This window comes from Pleuronectes platessa, chromosome 12 (assembly GCF_947347685.1).
Source record: "Pleuronectes platessa chromosome 12, fPlePla1.1, whole genome shotgun sequence".
NCBI lineage: Eukaryota > Metazoa > Chordata > Actinopteri > Pleuronectiformes > Pleuronectidae > Pleuronectes > Pleuronectes platessa.
Window position 1 is genome coordinate 13,961,089 of NC_070637.1, and position 22,317 is coordinate 13,983,405.

Consider the following 22,317-nt stretch of genomic DNA (forward strand, 5'->3'; position numbering starts at 1 on the left):
GTGAATGTGTCAATGTTTAGCAGAAATAACAGCATTGCATGTTCCGGTGTTCAACCTCTCCTGCACACTAAACTTTATGCTGGTTGTGTCCCACAGGCGTCAAGACAGCAGTTAACAGTGGATGAAATGCACCTTCTCTGTTGGAAACACTTTCACCCACAGCAAACCCACTAACGCACACAAGATAATGTACTCCTGTGCTTATAACCATCACAAGTCCAAAGTGGCGAATGGCAAAAGAGCATGTTTACAGCGTATTAGATTTTGATTCTGGTTATGATAAAGAAAAATGTTTCCTGATGCCGATTTTGCATGTTTGCTTGAACTGTCTCCTTTCCCATTTTTTGTTATTATAGTGAATATGGTGGTTTGGGGTTTATGACAAGTCAATGTTATATTGAGTGTTGTTGTGAATGTATTTTAATCACAGGTTTGTTGTTGTCGACTACGATAATAACTTGTGTTTTCTTGAATATTTATCTTTGCAGTCTTTATTGGAGAGACACAAGGAGTTCACAGACAAACTGGAGGAAGTGTGTGACAACCTCACCCTGACAGAGAACCAGCTGATGGGTCATCAGCAACAGGCCGACAGCACTGAGACCGTCACAGATCTGCAGCAGTACCAGCAGGAACATCAGGTTCCAAATACATTTTCCTTGCTTTTTTTCCTCAAATCATGTGACGGAGTAGGTTTCCTTAAATTTAAAGCTGCTTTATCCTCTGCTTGTTCTATTTCCCCTGCGTTACGTCTTTCCCATATCAAGGCTCTGCAGAAAGACGTGCTGACGAATGCCAGTGCCTTGAATGAGGTCATCAGCAGCACCAAAAAGTTTCTGGAGGAGAACCGGAACAAGCTGACGCCAGATCAAATCGCCATCATTGAGGGGAAGTTGGAAGAGGCTAAAAGCAAAGCCAAGCTCATCAACCAGCGGGCGGAGGAGTCCAGGAAAGATCTGGAGAAGGTTGTTACCACAGCCATTAAACAGGAGAGTGAGAAGGTCAGATTACCTCCATATGTGTTCTCTGAACATAATAATAATAATTTTGTCATCTAGTCGGCGTTTTATTAATATGTGATCTTTGTGTGTTTTCAGGCAGCTGCTGTTGAGCGGCTTGAAGAAAGTAAGAACAAGATCGAGGGTCTTCTGGACTGGATATCCAACATCGGGGGTGAAAAGGAGAGCGGCCTGGATCAAACCGACCATATAAGTAAAGAGAATGGAAACGTGCCAGAGGAAACCTCAGCCATGGGACTGATAGGAGAGAACGACGATGCCAACGGAAATGCTTTAGAGAGCCCTGAAAAGGATTCTGGCGCAGAGAGCCGTGGAAAGAATGACGCCTCCCAGGACCTCGATAAGCAGTACGACAGGGTCAAGGTAAAATTGGTTTGTAGCATAAACATGCAGTGGTTGTTCCACAGTAGTACATACTTTCAGATTGGCTTTTATATTGGCACTCTTCCTCTTATGAAATGCTTCATTGATTCCTGTAAGAGGACGTGCATGGAAATAAAGAGTTGTATTACTTTGTGAAATGTAGATATGCGGCTTATGTGATAGTATTAAACAGACATTGGGTGGCTGTGGCTCAGGTATAGAGCCACTAACCAGAAGGTTAGTGGTTCGATCCCTGGTTCTTTCAGTCAACACTCCAAAGTATACCAGGGACTAAATTGCCCATGACATTGTATGAATGGTGTGTAATAGAGAAAGTGCTATAGTGATGGTAATATTTGAAGCCAGTAAAGGAAAAATATTCAAGAAATAATAGGGTTTAATAATAAAAAAATGTGAATAAAGAAAAAAGAATGATTGCTACATATCAGTATTGTGACCTCAAGTCTGTATTGTTCCCACAGGCTCATCATCAGGAGATTCTGTCCCAGCAGCAGGATCTCATCATGGCCACCCAGTCGGCTCAGGCTCTGCTCGACAAGCAAGCCAACGTGCTGTCCCCGGAGGAGAAGGAGAAGCTGCAGAGGAACATCCAGGAGCTGAAGGGACGCTACGAGGCCTCGCTGACGCAGGCCGAGCAGCAGATGAAGCAGGTGCAGTGTGTCCAGGAGGAGCTGAAGAAGTTCCAGGACGACTGCCAGGAGTTTGAGGTCTGGTTGGACCAGGCGGAAGGAGAGATCGAGGAGCTGGGAGCTCCCACCGGCTCCCTCAATATCCTCGCTGACAAACTACAGCGACAGAAGAGCTTCTCGGAGGATGTGATTTCCCACAAAGGCGACCTTCGCTTCATCACTATCTCAGGACAGAAAGTATTGGATGTAGCTAAAGCCTGTGGAGCGGGTGACCCTGTTGCTAAGAATGCTCTGTTGAACGTGGATGCCTCAGGAACCTGTTCTGCTGTTAAGGACAAACTGGACTCAGCAGCAAGTCGATACAAAAATCTACATTCACAGGTATTTCTGCAGTTGCAAAACTTTATAACTCCAATTTCTTTATTTTACCACTAGAGAGCAGTATAGTCTTTACAGAAAGCTCAAAAAAGCTGTGTAATGCCTCATCAAGATGTCACCATATTCTGTAGGCAACGTGAAAATGTCAGAGAAAGTAATAGTTTTTACTAATTAACTAAAGTAATTTTTTTTACTTATATGTATTGTTGGTTTTTAGTAATTAGATTTCTGTATGCCCTAACAAGCATTAAGTAACTTCATGTATTTTTGTTTCAGAGCAATCAGCTCAGCAACAACCTCAAAGAGGTGGTCGACAAGTACAAGAAGTACGACGACTCCAGCGCCGGGCTTTTAAAATGGCTCAACAGTTCAGAGGAGGAGTCGAGGAACCAGCAGTCAGAGGCCATAGCAGCCGACCCACAGACACTACAGAAACAACTGGAGGAGACCAAGGCAAGAAACACTCCGGGCCAGGGCCTTATCATTTAGGTGTAGTCTTGGTACAAAACCCTGGTTCCAAGCTTGTTTTAAATCTTGGAACCATCACTAATAATTAAGGCCAATGGTATGAAAGAGCCTCTCTCCTACCATGTGATGCATTACATGCCGAAGGAAAAGGATTTTTCATGGTTAAAATTCCCAAAACCCTCAGAGTTATTTTTATTAACCTTCACCAACATTGTGTGATCTATCATGTTTGTTAAATGTGTTATAATCCAAGAAGGAATTAAAGCATATCTTTATTTAGAAGTATCACATGCACAACTTGGAGCACTGACTTTTTTTCTCGGCACAATAGACCTGTGTTACCATATACAGTGTTTCCACTGACTTAAGTACAACCAATGCTATTTTTAGCAGCGTGTTCAAATTTCAAACCCACATGCGAGTAGTTTTTTGATTCTGATTATTTGTAGCTTACATTCTCCTAGAGGACGATAAGAGCCGAGGCCGACAGAGACGTCTCTGTAAGCGCTCCTGGCAGCAGTTAGCTTTAACATTTCTCTGTAGGGAGGTAGTGACTTACAGCACAGATATGCCAAGATAACAGGCGCCTGTGAGCCGACCAGCAAGCAATAATGTGCTTTTGGCTCAGGTTACAAATCACTGCAGAACTCCAGAGCACTTTGTGTGAGTGTAGCAGTTGAGGCAAACAGGTACATCTAACCATGTTTGTTTGAAATGACGCAATAATACACAGATAGAGTCCAGACTCTCTTGCATGTCGTTGCTCTGTTGTCTCTAAGTTCAATCCATCACTCTGGTGAAATCCATAACCTGCACACTTTAGTATGAGTACTAATTACTGGAGGCAGTTTTTTATTTCCTCTCACTTGCTCTTATTTAACTTCAACAGGCTCTACAAGGCCAGATGACAGGACATCAGACCGCTGTCGACACACTGCGCAAAACAGCCGAGTCTCTGATAACGTGTGAAGGAGACCTGCTGAGCAACCCAGATGAGATCCAGGAGACAGTAGGTGAGGGACAAGAGTCAAAGAAGGGAGTATTTCCTCCATTTTACTTTGCATAAGTGAACTAAACAATTTTATGTTTGTTAAGCTGTCTTTCAAACTCACAGGTCCATATCAGTATGATAAAAATAAAATAACAAATACAGTGCAATAAGCATCACATTTTACAAAATCGACCAAAACACATACAGACATTTGTTCCAGTGATTCCAAAAACAAGATGAGTTACTGTTCAGTCCATTATGATTACATGTTTTTGAGTCAGTTATACACACATACATTTATACATATAATTCCTCGACACAGTATTTATGGTGGACACATTGCCACCCATAAATCGAAAGATGCCAAGAAATCTGTAGTATCTGTATTGTAAATTGTCTCTGAAACATATTTAACATATTCTCTTCATGTCCTGATAACCATCAATAAATATAGTTATCTGGAAATAAAGTTGTCTGCGGCCCTCTCAGGCCCGGTACAAACATGAACAATTGCGTGTTTGTACGATTGGTTGTCGTACCTCTCTGTCACTAACCGACCACTTCCTGCCTGTACACATCGTGTCCATGCACATTCTGCTCGTGCCCCCGCTGCACATGACTGTAGACTGTAAATCGGAGAGACTTACATTCCTGAAGCGGAGATGATAGTCAGAAGATAGCGAAAGTCTCGGAGAAGTCTGCTCCTAGCAGTTGTCCATCAGTACTTGTTCATTTGTTTTGGGGGCGATGCTCCGATGAGAGGACCGATGGGAGGGGGTGGGATTAAACGGTTGCCCCAGCTTTAATAGGTATTACTCCTGCAAAGCTTTATTGTGCATTACAGAAATAGGAACGTCGTTAAAACCATCAGACTGACACTTGGTGGCATCCAAAAATGTCAACATACCACCAAGTGTCAACTATTTCTTTCCTGAAATATACAAACGCTGTCTGTGTGAAAAATTGCTTTGGGCTTCATCCAAAGCAATTTTTTTTGTTAACAAACTCATAATTGACAAATCGGTTTCTTCTCTGCTTTGAAATGTTTATCTCACAATGTGTCCCAAGCAGTGAAGAATTGCTCAGGTTGAAACTTGACCCTGTTTTGCTTCCGTGTGCCGCAGACGACATAGTGGAGCGCTATGACAACCTGTCCAAGTCTGTGAGTGATCGAAATGAGAAGCTTCAGATCACTCTGACTCGCTCCATGAGTGTGCAGGATGGTCTGGATGAAATGATGGGATGGATGGAGGGAGTGGAGGCCAGTGTGAAGGAGAAGGGACAAATACCCCTGGACTCTGCTTCGATAGGAGATATCCTCAGCAAGGAAGCAGTGTGTACTCCTGACATAATTTGAGCACCACAATAACTACAAACTCTTAATTCATATATGCCGCAACTATTTGAGTTTCTGTATTCATCTAATTTATGTCCCTTGTGTGTTACTAAGGCCTTAGAGCAGGACATAGCAAGTCGCCAGAGCAGCATCTCAGCCATGAAGGCCAAGGTGAAGAGGTTTGTGGAGACGGCGGACCCGTCGGCCGCTGCGCTCCTGCAGACAACGATGGATGGACTCTCTCAGCGCTTCACTGACGCTTGTGACAAACACAAGCAAAAAGTTTCCCAACTGGAGCAGCTGAAAGAGAAAGTGGAAGAGTTTGAGACGGTCGCAGATAAAGTTCAACAGTTTGTTGTGAAGCGTTCGCAAGATCTAAATGAGACGGACGGTCCAGGGAAAACCTTCAATGAGGTGTCCCAGCTGATGCAGGTAAAGTCTACGGATGTCTTTTTCACTCTCAATTATATATATATAGTTTTATTTACAAAGACTGACTGAGTATTATAATTTATTGGTAGAGTACCAAAGCCGAGATGGCTGAACATGCCGGTGATTTGGAGAAGCTGCAGACTCTTTCTAAAGAGCTGTCGGAAATGAGCCCTGATGGAAACAAAGCCCAGCTCCAGAGCAAGATGGACAACCTCTCCAATATTTTCACCACCTTTAAAGACACCGTCAAAGAGAAGTAAGCTGGTACACAGGGAAGGGAAATACAGAGGGGGCCTTGGATGGATGGGGTGACTGGATCTTGTCTCTTACAGGGAAGAAGAGGTATCGTCCTGTCAGGACCAGCTGGGGGAGTTCAGATCCGCAGCCAGCTCCCTCACCAAGTGGCTGGAGGAGTCCAACGAGAAAGTACCTGCAGTTCAGCCAAGCAGCAGTGAGAGAAATCTGGAGAAGGACCTGCAGATAGTCACTGTGAGTCATGACATGTTTAGAAAGTCTGCTGTACAGAGAGTTTTATCTAACTGCACTTAAAATGCTGGAACAGAAGCCCATTGATGTAATACTTTATAGTTGATGTGTATTGCAGTAGTGTTTCAATATCTTCTGTTCCTCCCTAAACACCCAAACTATCGCAGCCTGCTTTCTCTACTAGCTGAAGACAGATAAATGATGGGTTTTCACACAGGATAGACCTGGGAGTGAAACACTGTGTCCTCCAGCAGAGAGATTATTTTCCTCCCATGATTTCACAGCTCAAACAAAATTAAATAAGAATCTCATATGTCTAGTGTAAAAAAATAAATGGGGAAAACTATTAATGTCAGTTTTTCTTTGTTTCCGTTCCTCATATTTACTGCAAATTATCAGCTTTTGTTTTCATGTGATATCAATGTCATCTGTCATTTCGAAATGTATTCACAATTGACCCGTGTGATCATTTTTCTCACCAGGGTTTACTAGATGAATGGACATCTAAAGGCCCGGCTGTCCAGGACCTGAACACCAAAGGATCAGCACTGTGCAGCCTCATCACTTTCCTCACATCTCCTGCCAAGACGAAGACTCCTAACAAGTCAGGTAGACAGCAGCTCGCTCTGAGACAACTCGTATGTTTAAGGCTCCTCCAGTGGAATGGGAAGCATGTTGTTTGGGTGCACTTCTGAGAACTTGTGTAATCACTAACCATTAGAGATCATGGAGTGATCTTTTATTTCCAACATTCCTTGTTGCTCTGCCTGTCTTTCACACAAAGCTTTGTCTTATGTCTTTGCATCAGCTCTTACTAATGGTGGTGGTCCAGCGAGCCATTCCTACCTAACTAATAAAGGTAATGAAGAGTGTTTGTCAATGCTGCTGTGAAAGCACTGTTTCTGTAGTTTGCTGTGTTGGTATTAAGGCTGATTCTAGTTATGTCGGGTCTGTGCTAAACAGAACGCACCTTTTGAAAACCACAGTATGTTGTGATTATGAGTTTAGAGTTAGTGAAGCATAAACTGTTGAAGGAGGCATATTAAGATTTGTAAGTTTGTGTATTTCCTCTAAAGTCTGCAATAAAAGGTTTGGCTGATACTTCCGGGGAACAGTGAGGCATCACAGTGTGACATCCCAGTGCCCGACATTTTCACATTGCACGCCTAGTTGCTAGTCCTGCACGCCTCCTAATAAATTCAAGTCACACAAGAGTGAAGGCTGACATTTCCCGCAGGCATAAACCAAGTGTTTTCAAACAGATGCTGAAATAGGAACTGCAGCAATTCTGAGCATTGGAGGATGGAAACCTTTTCAAGTAATAACCCAAATTCAAATGAGGAATCTATGAATAAACATAATATGTCTCCTTTAACTGTTGAACTGTTGGGTGCAGCAGAGTGTGTTTACCTGGACAGGGACTGAGATAAGGACTCAGCTGTTGAAGTGTGAGAAGTTCCTGTGAAAAAATACGATTTAGTTTACAGCAATTTAGCTCAGATTATTGAAACTCCTGTTTCATTCTGATTAAGAAGATTAGGATTTTAAGTTAAACGTCATTTTTTTCTGTTTTATTAAAACACTCACAAACTTTGCAGATCCATTTGCAGGGAGCTGGTGATATTTTCCTCTTATATTCTGAAAATACTGCGGCCATTATATTAACAGGACTCCACTGTTACCAATTACCTCTATGGCACTAAACTCGCAGAGAGGAAACTTGATGGAATTATTTCTGATGTCCCTCAGAGCTGATGGTAATTCAGCAGAACATGTCGTTTGTCAACGAGGGATACGCAAACCTCGGAGAAACGCTGAAGAGTTGTGCCACAGAGCTGAGTAGCTCAGTACAGAAGGTAACAGAGGCCCAAAAGGACACGGAGGACATGATGACGTGGCTGAAGGACATGAAGAAGACCGCAGCGTCATGGAACAATTCAGCCACAGAGAAGGAGTCAGTGAAAACACAGCTTGAACAGCAGAAGGTACAGAAACACATAATTTAAGCCACCGAATTTCCTCACTGACTTTGTTCTGATGTGGATTCTCATGTGAGATTCTTCTTAGAAATCATAAGATTCCTCATTCGTTATTGGTTTTATTTTCCCAGGCGTTTGAAGACGACATGAAGCAGAAGCAGGAGCAGCTCCAGAAAGTCAGAGAGAAACTACTCAACTTGATTAAGACTCATCCAAACTCCCCCGAGGCAGCAAAATGGAAGCAGATGCTGGCAGAAATAGGTATGCACCAAGGTGTTGTGTCCAGATGGCCCTCTGTAATTATTTCACTGAGCCGCTTGGTTGATGTGTTGACTCCCACTGATGAAATGTATCTCATCACAGCACTGCCGCTTTACAAAATGGCACATACTGTAAAAGAAATTAGACCAGAGATGACCTCCATCTTTTCCCCCTCAGTAGCTGCTCTCTGCGACACCAGTTAAATTAACACATTCTCAGTGCCAAGTCCAGCACAGTGAGAGGTTTGCTTAGTGAACAGTAGGACAGTGGATGAGAAGGGGCTGTTGTGCTGACTAATGTCTATTTGTGTGATCGTTCTGCCCTCCTGCTCAGACGCTGCCTGGGCAGATATCAGTGGCTCCATAGAGCAGAGGAAGCAGAACCTTGAGCAATCCAACAAGAACCTGGACACCTTCCAAACGACCGAGCAGCAGCTTGGTCAGTGGCTTTCAGAGAAGGAGCTGATGATGACCGTCCTTGGACCCCTTTCGATAGACCAGAACATGCTCAAAATGCAGAAACAGCAGGTTCAGGTAAGCATTGCACCAGTAGTTTGTACTGATCTGAGGGTTTTACACACTTTTTGAATAAGAATTTCGTCTATTTTTCTATTAGATTGCTCATTTCGATCAATGTTTCCCCTTCAGATCCTCCAGAATGAATTTAAGAGCCGCAAACCTCAATATGAGCAGCTTGAAGAGGCTGCCTCAGCCATCCTGAGCTCCTCAGACAACCAGGACCCCTCAAATGGAAAACTGGTGAGGGAGCAGCTAGCTGCCGTCACCCAAAAGTGGCAAGGCATCACAGGGCAGCTGGACCAGAGAGACAAACTCATCGACCAGGCTGCTGTGAAGACGGGGGAGTTTCAGGAGTTGCTTAGGAGTATCGGTCAGACCGCCACCCAGCTGGAGAATCAGCTCACCAGCCATCAGGGCCACAGCACCCAGCCCGATGCTGTGAAGAAGCAGCTGGAGGACGTCCACAACCTCTCTGCTCAGCTGAGGGAAGAGAGGAAGAAGCTGAAGGAGGCAGAGGCCATCAACACAGAGCTCACAGCGATGGTGACCGAGGACTATCTGAAAGCAGACTTAGTCAGGCAGCTGGAGAGTGTCAGCAAGCCCTTCAAACAGCTGGAAGAGAAAGCAGGTTGGTCTTGTAACTTAATCTATTAATGTTGTAATGTTTGGAAAGAAGAAATTATTCTATTTGTGTTGAGTCACTGTGGAGTATATTTATACAATGACAACAACTTCTTAAAATACTAAACTGTTTTCATCAAAATTGTTCTTTTGGACTATTCGAACTCTGGCCAAGTCACTACTTTTAGAATTCAGCATAGTTGGTTCACGATGAGATTAATTTCTGAGCTATGTCAGAGATGTGGAATGAAAAGCGATACGCCAATCCTCCTTTAGGTTCTGTTTTTTGTGTTAAATGTGTAATAACATTTAACACACTAATTACCAAATTTCTCTGTTTTAGAAAAACGAATCCAGCAGCTGAACTCGACCTTTGCCAGCTCCCAGCAATTCCATCAGACCTCCAAAGACTTCCAGTCATGGCTGGGCGAGAAAATTCAAGACCAATCTAAGCCCCATCCCATCTCTGCCAAAGCAGATATCCTGCAACAAACCTTGGAGGAGCACAGCAATCTCCAGAAGACTCTCAGAGAACATGAAGACGTTTATAACACAATTGTCGGGGAAGGGGAGATGCTCATGCAGAACACTGATGGTGCAGAAAAGATGGCTCTGCAAGGGCAGCTCTCCACCCTCTCTTCCAACTGGGAGGAAGTGAAGAGAAGTTCTGCGGAGCAGGCGGATAAACTCCAGACTGCTCTGCAGAGATCTCTGAAGTATCAGGAGCATGCAGAGAAGCTCAGCTTATGGATTCAGGAGTGTGAAGCTAGCGAGGGCCATGCCAAACTCGCCATTGACCCTGTTGCTGTTGAGGGCTCCATTTCTCAGGTCAAAGCTCTCCAGAAGGATGTTGACAAGCACAGGCGGATAGTGGATCAACACAACACAGCCGCAGATAGTCTTCTTGAGGTGGCCAACAAAGACACTCAAGTTGTAAAAGAGGAGAAAGCTAGCATTTGCAAAAGGGTGGACAATTTAGTGGAGGGTCTGCAGGGCAAGAGAGAGTCCCTGGAGAAGATCTCCCACACAGTTAAAGAATTTAACGATACCTATAAGGAGGCAAAGGTTCAACTTGAGGGAGCTAAGAAGCAGGTTGAAGCCTATGAATCCCAGGGAGTGCAGGGTCACAGCAACAAGAACCTGACCAACATGAAAGCCCAACAAAAGAGCTTAGAGGGATTGCAGAACCAAGTTGAGCACCTGAAGAGCTTGTCCAAGGACCTTGTAGTAAATGTCCCAGATGCTGATGGAGTGACAGACCTGTTACTCCAGGCTGACAGTATAGAAAAAGACTACAGCATCCTGAACACCAAGCTAGAGGAGACGTGCCAAGTGTTGGAGGGTAAACTGCAGGGTATCGGGCAGTTCCAAATCAGCATTCGTGAGATGTACACCAGTTTCACAGACCTGGACGATGAGCTGGACAGCATGGCTCCTGTGGATCTTGACCTGGCCACCCTCAAAGAACAGCAGGACAACATCGAGAGCTTCGTGGCTAAGCTGCAGGAGTTGATGGCCAACACGGCCAATGCTGGAGACAGCTGCAAGAAGATGCTCGAGACAGAAACGTCCCCTGACCTGTTGGGCCTGAAGAGAGACCTGGATGCTCTGAGTAAGCAGTGCGGTAAACTGTTGGACAGAGCCAAAGGCAGAGAGGTGCAGGTGGAGAGCTCGCTCACCAAGCTTGAGGAGCTGTACGGCAAACTCCACCACACGGAAGATCAACTCTGCAGAGCTGTGGACAAGGAGGCAACCCAGGAGGCGGTCGCCATGGAGACAGACGTCATCAACAAACAGCTGGAGGCCTTTAAGGTACAGTGTCTCTATGTTTGACATTTTTTTTCTTGTTGCATTGGCCTAAATAAAGGATTACAGTTAGTTTTATTTTCAGTCCTCTGGTTACAAGGAGTGAGTTGTATGATGCACAAGTTGCTACAGTCGTGAACATGAAGACTTAATTATTCTTGTGGGACTCTGCATCTTTTTTACACACCAAGCTTGTTTGCATATGTGCGTGTGTGTGTGTGCTCCTTTTTGTAACCTCTTAAGGACCTTTCCCAGCTAAAACACTGAACCTGTCAGGACCAGTAGACAACATGGGGGCTAAAGGCCCAGTTTTAAACTTGATGTTCCAAACAAAACATCATTTTCTGAGAGATTTTGGTTAGGGTTACGCTTAAGTCAACGCAAAGTGCTGATAAGGATAGCTGCGCAAACCTGTGTTCCTGTGCGTGTGCATGTGTTGGTTGCTAGTGCGGTCCCTATATCTAATTTTACATATCGTTTTTTTTTTACGAACAAATGGATTAGTGTCATGCTAACCCTAGATTTTGTCGAGGAAATCAGTGTTAAAAGAAACAACTTCCATCTTCTTTTCATCATTAACTGCCTCCTTGGTTTATCAGATTAGCAATTATTGATAAATGCTACTTGAATTATCCAGGCTAAAGGCTGTAATCTCTCCTATTATTCTTACTCCTTTTAATATATTTATCCAAATATATGCAAACAATATATTTGCTGTTGTCATTCCACAAAAACCTTGCATTGTGGCAGATTGCCCACAGGCTCTATAGTGAAGACACTTGCTATGTATGTGGCTATCCCCAGGGGACTGCTGCCTCTTTCAGGGCATCTGTTGGTAACAAAAGAGCTGCGGCCCAAATGCAATGATGGTGCAGGAGGGACGGACCCTCACAGCCAGGTGGCGGCCAGCAGGGCGTCTCTTGACTCATTAGTTAAGCTGAGCCTGGATCCTGATCTCTTAACATTGATATTGTTGTTCTTTGACTTGTGAACCTTCGCAGCCCTACATTATCCCGGACTCTCGGCTCAGAGTAGCCTGGTGTTAATGTGACTATTTTGACATAGATGCCTCTAAGTGAAGTGATGGATTGTTAAATAAAATCCTGCAGCATTAAGTGCAAGCCTAAGTGTCCCTTTAAGCTTGTGCTCAAGGTTCAGTAATTTAGTTAAATTAACTACTGTGTAATTCTGCTTGCATAGTTAATGATGCTTCTATCTGGATTTCTTAAATGAAGGATGTTAATTATTAAAATATAGAATTATGCACCAGTAGTAGATGATTTAATTTGTTATATAATCCCAAAAGGCTATATAATATTCCCTTTATGTCTTTGTTTATTTAGTTAAGAATGAAAGTGACGGACAGACATGTTTTCAGTTCCTCTGTCTCTTATAGGTTCTAAAATATCAGAGGTCTCTGTTGGTATCAGTGAAATTTAAACAATGGGGGCAGCCATTAGAAAGATTTACAGGCAGATGCAAAATATGTTAAAAGCCTGTAAATTCCTGTGGACTTTTCCGAAAGAGGATTAACCTATATTTAGATTAAATTACGGAACACTTCTCTTTTTTTGTCAGTATTAGATCGCGTTGCAATAAAACAATGTAAACAGCCGTGTATAAGCAAATGACACAGATCTTTCCTAAGATGTAGGTCAAGGGATTTTTGTTTTCATTTAAACCTTTGTTGAGTTACGTGGATTAAAACATTGTTGGGGTATGTGGGGGTGTAAGGGAATTTGCTGTGAGGAGTTTAGTATCGGGGCCTTGCAGGGTTACTATTAAAGAAGTGATTGATTCAAATTGTCGCGGAGCAGTGTTGTCATGGTGCGTGTTTTCACCCCCGCTCTTTGTCCTGTCACTGGTTTGGGTTGAGAGGGCACATACGAGCTCAGCTGCCGGTGGAAAATCCCCTTTGTGCTCGGTACTCGGCATCAGGAGAGAGAGAGAGCTGTCAGCAGCAGCAAAAATCAAACTCTTTATTTATTTATGGCATGAAACAATATATGATTTTGTCATATTCCGACTAAGTGGGCTTCATTGGCGGCTGGTGAAAAGAAATAAACTCACGCTCAGATTCCCCCCTTTCATGTGCTTTTACCATTTTAGGTGAAGTTTAGATTTAGAGTCAAGCCTGACTTCACATGTTTACTCTCGTTTTCCATCATGAGATTTGTTGAGGCTTTGCTGAGGAGGTCCTGGTGTAAGTATAACCTTACGTGTACGTTAAAGAGCAGCTCCAGTGACTCAACACTACTGGGGGGCTAACGTGGGTGTCTATTCTCACTGTTCAGACATTACATCAGCGTGTCTTTCACTGCAAAAAGGAAGTTCCACCTTCTGAATCATACCGTAGCTAACCACTGGGATTGAAGTTGATGGTAAAGAGGTGTCATTAGGACCTTGTATTGTTGCTGAGTCACTGCAACAGAAATGACAAGTGAAACATGAAACCTCTCTGTGTCAGTGTGTGTACATGTACAGTGCACATTGTTTTGCTGTGAGACAGTTTTGTTGAGTTTTCTATCCATCACACATTTTTCTTTCCTTTGTTTCTGATGGAGACCTAAAAAGTATTAAAGCAGTTCTCAAGCTTAATGCCAGAATACCAGTTTGAAAACAATCCCCTGTTCACTCCCACAATACATCTGTGAAGTTGAAATGAAAACCCATCACTTAAAAAGGGAACGTTGTCTCGGCTTTCTTTGTTTGCAAGATCACAACTGAGGCAATCATTACAAATGCTGATATCTTGTCTACTGGCAAAGAAAGTAATCTGCAGAAAATGTTATTGATTTGTGTAAACTTAGTTTAATGTGGTTTTATTGGTCACCAATGATGGTGAACTATGGTGGTCCTAGATTGCAAAACCTGTTAACAAATCAGTAAACACAATGACAAGTCAAGAAACAGGATTTATTAGCATTTCCTTCCTCTTAAAGAAGTGGAGATGTATGTATCCAATCAGCAAAGTGCCTTTTTAATAGTAGATACAAACCTGTTCCATGAGAAGTCAATTACGTTATATGTATATATGTCTTTTGGAAACCATGAAACAAGTAAGTAAATAATCAAGAACAAATTATTTCCATTTTATTAAAAGTTTATTGTTCAAAACAATGGACAAAAGAAGACAAATAAGACTGATTCAAAGTTATTTTCTTTTATCACTGGTGAGTCTGATAATCCACTTTATGAGCACATGTTCCTCTTTGTCTGACTCAGAGATTTGGCTTTCAGTTGCCTCTGTGCTTTTGTAGAAATTTCTGTGCGTGATTATTTGGAGAGGCTGATGAGTGATGCCGTTGAAACAGCTTTATTCAGCTTCGACCTTTGGTCTCTGCAACTTTTGTTCTGAAATTGCTCAAAAAGCAGTGATGCGAGGGTCGAAGAGGACCACAGATTATGACAAAGGGACCTGAAACAACCAGGGAAATCACCAGAAGAATGATTACATTTCAAATGAATGCAGATTCCAGGGGCTGAACATCCTTTTTAAAAAATCCTACCAGATATTTAACTGCTTATTTATCTATGCCAGTGTCCTCTTTCTGTCTCTTCTCATGTGTGCAGGACTGCACAACATTTTGGGATCAGTATTCACCGAACTACTGTGGTACAGATGATTCAGGAAACAAAATACATTCCGTTTATTATCTCCTCCATCCTCCTTTCTTCTCCTAACCCGGTCACTGGAAATAAAAATCCCCTTCATGCACTTGGCAGAGCCGTCGGTGATAAATTACCTGGGACCTGTGCCCCCCCCCCCCCCCCCCCCCAGCATTCCACAGTAATTAAGAATTATCTGCAGGGTCCACAGAAAATTGTCCACAGGAAGAAAACAGAGGGCAAAGGGAGAGAAAAGGGAAAATGTGTATCTATTTCAATAGTGTGATGTCATCACAGTGGGAACGCTGCTGCCTGCTCGTCTAGGTTTTCTTCTCTCTTTTCTTTTTTCTTGAGATGTAGAAAAGCTGGGGCGTAATGTTTCCCCTCCCCATTCCCTCAGTCACTGAAGAAGGAGAAAAAGTCAGTGATTGTGTCAGGGTGAAGAAGATGGCTTAGATGTGAATTGATATGGGCCATGCAGACATAAGGGGGAATTAGAAAGGGAGGAGAGGGAGGGAGGGATGAAGGGGGGGTGGAGGGTCATGCGTCCACCAATCATCATGTGCCGGAGCGGCTCTGAGCACAAATGGAGTTGTGGCAGATGTTGTCTGAATAATGAGCGGGGGGCGGGGCGTTCAACCCTCTGCCAGGGAGGGTGTGTGTCATTGCGAGCGGAGCGATGAGCGAGCGAGGCCAGGCTTTTTTGTTTATCCAGGAGTACCAGCTCCCCTCAGGACTGCCACACTGGTTTTCACTTGGAGCCTGCCGCCGGATTTGTCTGTGGATGTTTTCACTTTGCACTGAACATTTTCTTCTAACTCCTGTGGATGCTGCAGGGAAAAAGAAACACTCCGGACCAGAGGACTATCCTGATTAAGTTCTGGCAATGCACTGGGAAGAGCCTAGAGGAATATATGTGGGATGGGGGACAACTGAAAGACTGGATTTCCATTCCTAATATGACTATGAAGCTGCTGTAGAGTCCTAGCATTTGTTTGGGATTTATTTTATATTATTTGCTATGATTGCATTGCTACAGTCTTTTTTGAATTAAGATATTCTATTTTAAGTGTGTAGATTTTATTTTGAAAAAGAAGTGGAAACTTAAGCATTTATTTGTGACCGTATCATTTAAAAGAAGATATTTTTTAATTTGCACAGTACTTCTCATGTCAATTGGTCACATTTTTTTTGTAACTTCATTTGCACTAAAGCAACATTTACCTCAAAGGATTTCACTAAATCCTTGGTCTGTTTTTATGCTGAGTGATTGGTGACAATTGTTTTAGCATGGGCAAACCGCTGAGCAGACCAGATTGCCTAAGACAAAACCCTTCCTGTGTGGGGAAGGGGGAGGAGGAGGACCTGAACATTGACGACTGCTATGTGCCCCAGAGATCCATTTATGACACCGTCCGGCTCAATGAGCAGATAGACTCGGGCTCTAAAGGCAGCCTCTCTTCCCGGCACTTCACAGGCACCTTACCTTACACGCACCGCACATTAGACTTCAGGAGCCTGTGCGGAAATGGGGTTCTCTCTGCCTCAAGTTCATTCGAGCTCCGGGGCCGAAAGCCGGCCCTGGCGCAAGAGCGTCCTGTCTTTGACGGACTTAAACTCAATGGGAACATAATCAGGGCAACAGATGTAGTGCCGTCCAGGTCACGACTCCAGGGAGGAGAGAAGAAGGACCATCCTCATCACCGGAAGTCATGGAGGACCTTTGCCCCCACTAATCTGGGAGAGTATGCCAGTCGCAGTGGAACCTTGTGCTCTGGGAGCGTGGAGCGGCCCGGGGTGATCAACGGCAGGAGAGGGCAGAGTATGACCAGCTCACTGACATCTGAGGAGGACTCAGGTCTGTACAGTCCCACTGTGGAGAGGGAGCGACACGGTCATCGATCCCACAAAAGAGCAGGCCCCGGGACCAGGAGCCTGTCGTCCTCTGAGGCGATGCACATGTCTGGCGATCTGAAAACCCTGCGGTCGCTCAGCTCGGGGCAGGAGGAGTTTCCTTTCTCCCCTGTCAGACACAACAGGTCTCTTTATCATAGCAGCAGCCTAATCAAAGAGTCGCAAAAGCCAGAATCTGGTGTGGGTGCGCTCAATGGAAAAGATGCAGTGAGCAATGGTGAATACAAATACCTCACAGAGAGGTCATCCTCAGGGTCCGCCTACAAGACCCAGAGGGACAGCTGTGGATGGCGTTCCAGGGCTTTAACAGACTACGATGAGCTATCCACTGCCGAGCTGTTGGAGGATGTTTCCTGTCAGGATGACTGTGAGCTGGTCAGTGTGGTGGTGACAGAGCCTGAGACTTACGGAAACTCTGTAACTCTACCCATAGACAGAAGCCAGCTGACAAAACCATGCACTGTTCAACAAGGAGAGTCAGAGTACAACATGGAGGAGCTGGAGGAGTTCCTGCAGTCGGTGGAGGCCTGTCTGCCCAAAAGTCTACAGGCACTCGGGCTGAAAGGACAGCACGAGATAGAGGCCATACTGAATGCCATCACTACTTGTCCTGAGATCGACCCCATTGGTTATTTCTCCCCACAGGTGCCCAAAAAAACTGCTTTTTATCTTGTCCTGCAGGTTTCACTTGATGATACGCCTTTATAAAAGAGTTTTTCTCTGGCTGTATATCTGATTACATGGGTGAATTGGGTTTAACTCACCAGTTCAGCCCAGAAGCATTTTGGTGTGATTGTGCACAGCTGTAACTATAAACGGTGCCCTGCCCTTTTAGAAGCTGCTGACTGGTTAGAGAGTTGTTTATGTCAGCTGAATTTGAACACTAAACCTGATGTCGTGGTAATTGTGTTTCAGGAAGTGGGAGAACACCCTGGCGTTATGTCCATCCCTTTTTTTTTATCAGGACTACAACTAAGGATTAATTTCATCAGCAAATAGATGATTGTTTTTCAATCCTGTCTTTGAAATGTCAGGAATTATTGAAACAAAGTTTCAGAACCTAAGTTGATTTTGTCATATATATTGTTTATCTGACCAAAAGCCAAAGAAAGGCAGCTAATCCTGTCAGAGAATGTTTTTTAATAATTATTCTTGAAAAACAGACTAAAAAGATGAATTGATCATTGTAAAGCTCAACATGAGAAAATAATATCAGATTACAAAGTAATTAAACAGAGCAACATTGAAATAAATATCTGAATAAATAATATATTTAATTTGGTCCAGATCTGATGTGTCCATTAAAACTAGTAATTTGTCAGTCAAATCATTGGTCTTGGAATCAGTGGAATAATCTGTTTAATGAACCTCCAAATAGGATTGATACCCTTTTAATTTGAGTACTTATAAAATGTTTACTCTGATTTGATCCATTTGTATACAGGCTTTCCAGAAAGGGGACATTGATCCGTTGCAGACGCAGCTTCAAGACATTAACTCCCTCGGCCAGGGCCTGATCCAAACCGCCGCCAAGGGCACCAGCACAAAGAAGCTGGAGGATGACCTGGAGGGTGTCAACACAAAGTGGAACACTTTGAATAAAAAGGTCATTCATCATACTGTCTATTACCAGTTTGACTGGCTGATATTTGCCCTGTGTCATTAGTGAAAACACAAAGAGACTTTGGCAGTAAAATGACTCAATGGTTCTTACTGTTTGCTGAAGTACAATCCTTTGATGGGTTTTTGTGGAGCTGTTTCAACTTCAACTTCAAAACAGGTGTCATCTATATTTACCATGTGGTCTGCAGATTGCTGAACGCTCAGCCCAATTGCACGAAGCCCTGCTGCATTGTGGGAGGTTCCAGGATGCTCTGGAGTCCCTGCTCAGCTGGTTGACTGACACAGAGGAGCTAGTGGCCAATCAGAAACCTCCATCGGCAGAGTTCAAAGTGGTCAAGGCACAGATTCAAGAACAGAAAGTAAGCTGGTATCATTTTGGAACAAAAAACACATGAGCTCGTAGAAACACTGAACACGTCGGCAGTTCTATTCTAATCTAATTCTCCGTATCACTCTTATGTATCCTTGAAACATTATAACTTTGCCATTCATCTTATTTAATTGACATCCATTGTTAAACAAGAGTGTGGAGCACAAAGCTTTTACTTTAATGCAAACTAAATTTGGGCCTGTTAGATTTACTGTTTTTCACCACTAAGCACTGCTGGCGGTCAGGACATGCTAAAGGAGTCCTATAACTCTCCTCCTTTGTTTGCCTCTGACAGCTCCTACAGAGACTGCTTGATGACCGAAAACCGACAGTGGAGCTCATAAAGAAAGAGGGAGGGAAGTTCGCAGAACAGGCCGAGTCTGTGGATAAGGAGAAGGTTGCAAAAGAGATGGAATGCCTTGGGCAGAGGTGGGACGCTCTGCTCAAGAAGGCTGAGAACAGGTCTGTAAACACATGTAATACAACACGCTTTGTGTTGTGGCCTCAATGAAATTTCACTGTAAATATTTATACATTAACAATGCCAGACTAAATTCACCTTGACTTTCCTCACACTGAAGTTAAAAGGAACAGTATGACATTTTAGTAAAGGCACCTTTTTTTCTTCTAGTGCCAGGAATTAGATGAGGCAATTAAAGGTCCAGTGTGTAAGATTTAGGTGAAAGGGATCTATTGGCAGAAATTTAATATAAAATAATAATAGTGATGTGTATAAATTGTTGCAACTTCACCAATATATGTCACTAAATTCTACAAACTGAACCTTTAATACAACCCTCCTGTTTGTACAGTAAATATGACGCTTCAGCTTACAGCCAGTTAGCTAAACTTAAAACATAAATGCGACTTGAACAAACATCAGTGTGACAAAAAATTACCTAAATGACAGAAACCATATTTGAGAAAAAAAATTGTACAGGTATTTTGACTTTTTTGTTTGGTCCATGTCCCATCCACTAACATGGAGGAGGCAGGATTGATGGCCTATTATGTGATCAGCCACTAGGAGGCGATCAAAATTCGTTGGCTTCACTTTTGGGGAGCTCACATGTCGTCCATCTTTCTGTACTAGTCTATGGTTTGGTCAGAGCAAGGCCTGCTGCTCCTTCCTTTTGTGCTATGCTAAGCTAAGCTGCTAGCTGTTGCATCAAGTTTGCACATAAGAGTGGTATCACTCTTTCAATGAAGTATATTATTGTCAAATCATCACAATAGACTAATACAGGCACCATTTAACTCTATTTATATATAAAAATTTAAATTTATGAATAGGTTTTGTGGAAAGTTTCCATGAGAAGCACTTGTTTCCTTGTCAGTTGCTGATGTTTTCATTGTGTGTCAGGCACAAACACCTGGAGAGCATCTTAGTGGTCACTCAGCAGTTCCATGAGACACTGGAGCCGCTGAGCGAGTGGCTGGCCGCCACAGAGAAACACCTGAGCAACTCCGAGCCAGTCGGCACCGAGACAGCTAAACTGGAAGATCAGATCTCTCAGCATAAGGTAATATCCATCATCACACATCATCATCATCATCATCATCATCTTCATCATGTGTTTGGTTCATTTTGCTTGTTACCTTTAGGTTTGTGCTTTTCATTTTGCCACTCTGTTTCATTTTTCATTAAATTTAAGTTTTATATTTCTGTTTTATGTGTTTGTGTGTTTTCTGTTTCATTTTCCTTTGGTGTGTGTCCCCCATCCCTGTGCGGTCAGGCCTTAGAGGAGGAGATTATAAGTCACAGTAAAGACCTGTTTCAGGCCGTCAGTCTGGGCCAGATGCTCAAAAATGTGAGCTCGGTGGACGATAAGGCGTTTGTCCAGTCTAAGCTGGACGCCACACAGGCCACTTACATTGAGCTCCAGGAGCGGTGCAGGAGGAAAGCCGAGATGCTGCAGCAGGCTCTGGCAAACGCCCAGCTGTTCGGCGAAGACGAAGTGGCCCTCATGAACTGGCTCAGCGAGGCACACACGAGGCTGAGCGAAGTGTCCGTGGAGGACTACAAAATAGAGGTTCTTGAAAAGCAGCTGGCAGAACAACGGGTACACACTCCTCCCCAGGCCAAGCATTATGCTGTCTTTTTATTTAAGTTGCATCAGTCAATCATTTTTCAGTTGATGTCATTTTCGTGTCATATATTATTTAAACTTTAAAGTGTTTCTTGTCACTCTTAATATATTTCTAAGTTTGGTTTTCTTCATATATAGGCACTGCAAAGTGATATTGAGTTGAGGAAGGAGAATGTTGACCAAGCCGTCTCTAACGGGATGGAGCTACTGAAGCAGACAACAGGTATGAGAGTTTCCTATTGGTTAATACACCTCAAAGGCCCTTTTCACACCTATGGTTCAGATCTGGTATTAACATCAATCCTGAGAGACCAATCACAAGTGGACAGCTTTGAGTTTTTCTCTTCACACTTGGCATTAAGATGCGTCCAGAGTGTGTTTCCTGTGATTGGATCTCACTGCTCTGCTCGGTATGCAAATTATCGTGTACGTCATTTGTTTTCGTAAAGACCAAATTATGTTGGTTTTCCTCAGATATGTTTGACAATATGTTTGTGTCGGTGTGTGTGTCTGTGTTAAAGAGAGAGAGAGATAAATAGAGTGAAACACAGCTAACCTAGTCAGGAGAGACTGAATAAAAGAAGCCATGAAGAAAGATTTGACCAATTTAGAAAAGTGTCAATTATTATGTGGTGGCCACAAATAAATCAACCTATGGACACTAAGAGAAGTAAAATATGTTCAAACTCTAACGTTCGGATACTGAGTAGGCAGCTCTTCATATGTGGCACAGGACACACCGATGTTCACACAGCAGATAAAGAAAGTGGCCACATGCATCCCAGACCACGTCCAAATGTGGTCGGATCTCAGGACGTATTGGAGATGCATGTAGGTGCGTTCACATCTGTTCTTAGTCCGGACAACTTCAGGAGGGATGTTCATACCAGGTCTGAGTGGGGTCATAAGGTTTCTCACCTTATTCAGGAGGCAGCACAACAACAGCAAAGTATTTTTGTCAAAGGAGAAAGTCAAATTTTCTTGCCACCTTATTTATCAAACCTTATGGCTGAGTGTATAACAACCGTGCTGTGCTTCCCCATACTCCAGCAGAAATAGAAAACTCCTTTAATTAATGTTTTATAATGTACTCTATTACTTCTATTTATAGGTGATGAGGTGGTTGTTATTCAAGGCAAATTGGACGGTATAAAATCTAAATATGCTGAGATCAACTCTATGAGTGACAACGTTTTGAAGACACTGGAGCGAGTTTCCGGTCTCTCCTCGAAGCTGCACCACAATCACGAGGACCTGAACTCCTGGCTCGAGACAGCAGAAGCAGAGATCAGTGCTTTCGCTGATCAGGAGCCGGTGGGAGAGCAGCTCACTCATGCACAAAGCAGGCAAAAGGTACATGTTTCCACATTAATATGAAATACCCCTAATACACAGTGAATCCT

General features: G+C 43.3%; 1 protein-coding gene across 2 annotated transcripts in view; it reads left to right on the forward strand.

The window, feature by feature from the left end:
* dst (dystonin) overlaps window positions 1–22,317 on the forward strand; it is a 105,585-nt gene that overhangs the window by 61,293 nt on the left and 21,975 nt on the right. For both annotated transcript variants that reach the window (XM_053435913.1, XM_053435914.1), the window contains 24 exons: window positions 489–641; window positions 768–1,001; window positions 1,098–1,382; window positions 1,865–2,413; window positions 2,687–2,863; window positions 3,768–3,891; window positions 4,994–5,202; window positions 5,320–5,637; window positions 5,727–5,893; window positions 5,970–6,126; window positions 6,606–6,732; window positions 6,932–6,982; window positions 7,873–8,108; window positions 8,234–8,363; window positions 8,697–8,896; window positions 9,011–9,509; window positions 9,846–11,314; window positions 18,276–18,437; window positions 18,643–18,813; window positions 19,120–19,286; window positions 20,188–20,347; window positions 20,561–20,887; window positions 21,053–21,137; window positions 22,026–22,267. In XM_053435913.1, coding sequence (XP_053291888.1) covers window positions 489–641; window positions 768–1,001; window positions 1,098–1,382; window positions 1,865–2,413; window positions 2,687–2,863; window positions 3,768–3,891; window positions 4,994–5,202; window positions 5,320–5,637; window positions 5,727–5,893; window positions 5,970–6,126; window positions 6,606–6,732; window positions 6,932–6,982; window positions 7,873–8,108; window positions 8,234–8,363; window positions 8,697–8,896; window positions 9,011–9,509; window positions 9,846–11,314; window positions 18,276–18,437; window positions 18,643–18,813; window positions 19,120–19,286; window positions 20,188–20,347; window positions 20,561–20,887; window positions 21,053–21,137; window positions 22,026–22,267 — 6,399 coding nt within the window. The remainder of the gene's footprint in view (window positions 1–488; window positions 642–767; window positions 1,002–1,097; window positions 1,383–1,864; window positions 2,414–2,686; window positions 2,864–3,767; window positions 3,892–4,993; window positions 5,203–5,319; window positions 5,638–5,726; window positions 5,894–5,969; window positions 6,127–6,605; window positions 6,733–6,931; window positions 6,983–7,872; window positions 8,109–8,233; window positions 8,364–8,696; window positions 8,897–9,010; window positions 9,510–9,845; window positions 11,315–18,275; window positions 18,438–18,642; window positions 18,814–19,119; window positions 19,287–20,187; window positions 20,348–20,560; window positions 20,888–21,052; window positions 21,138–22,025; window positions 22,268–22,317) is intronic.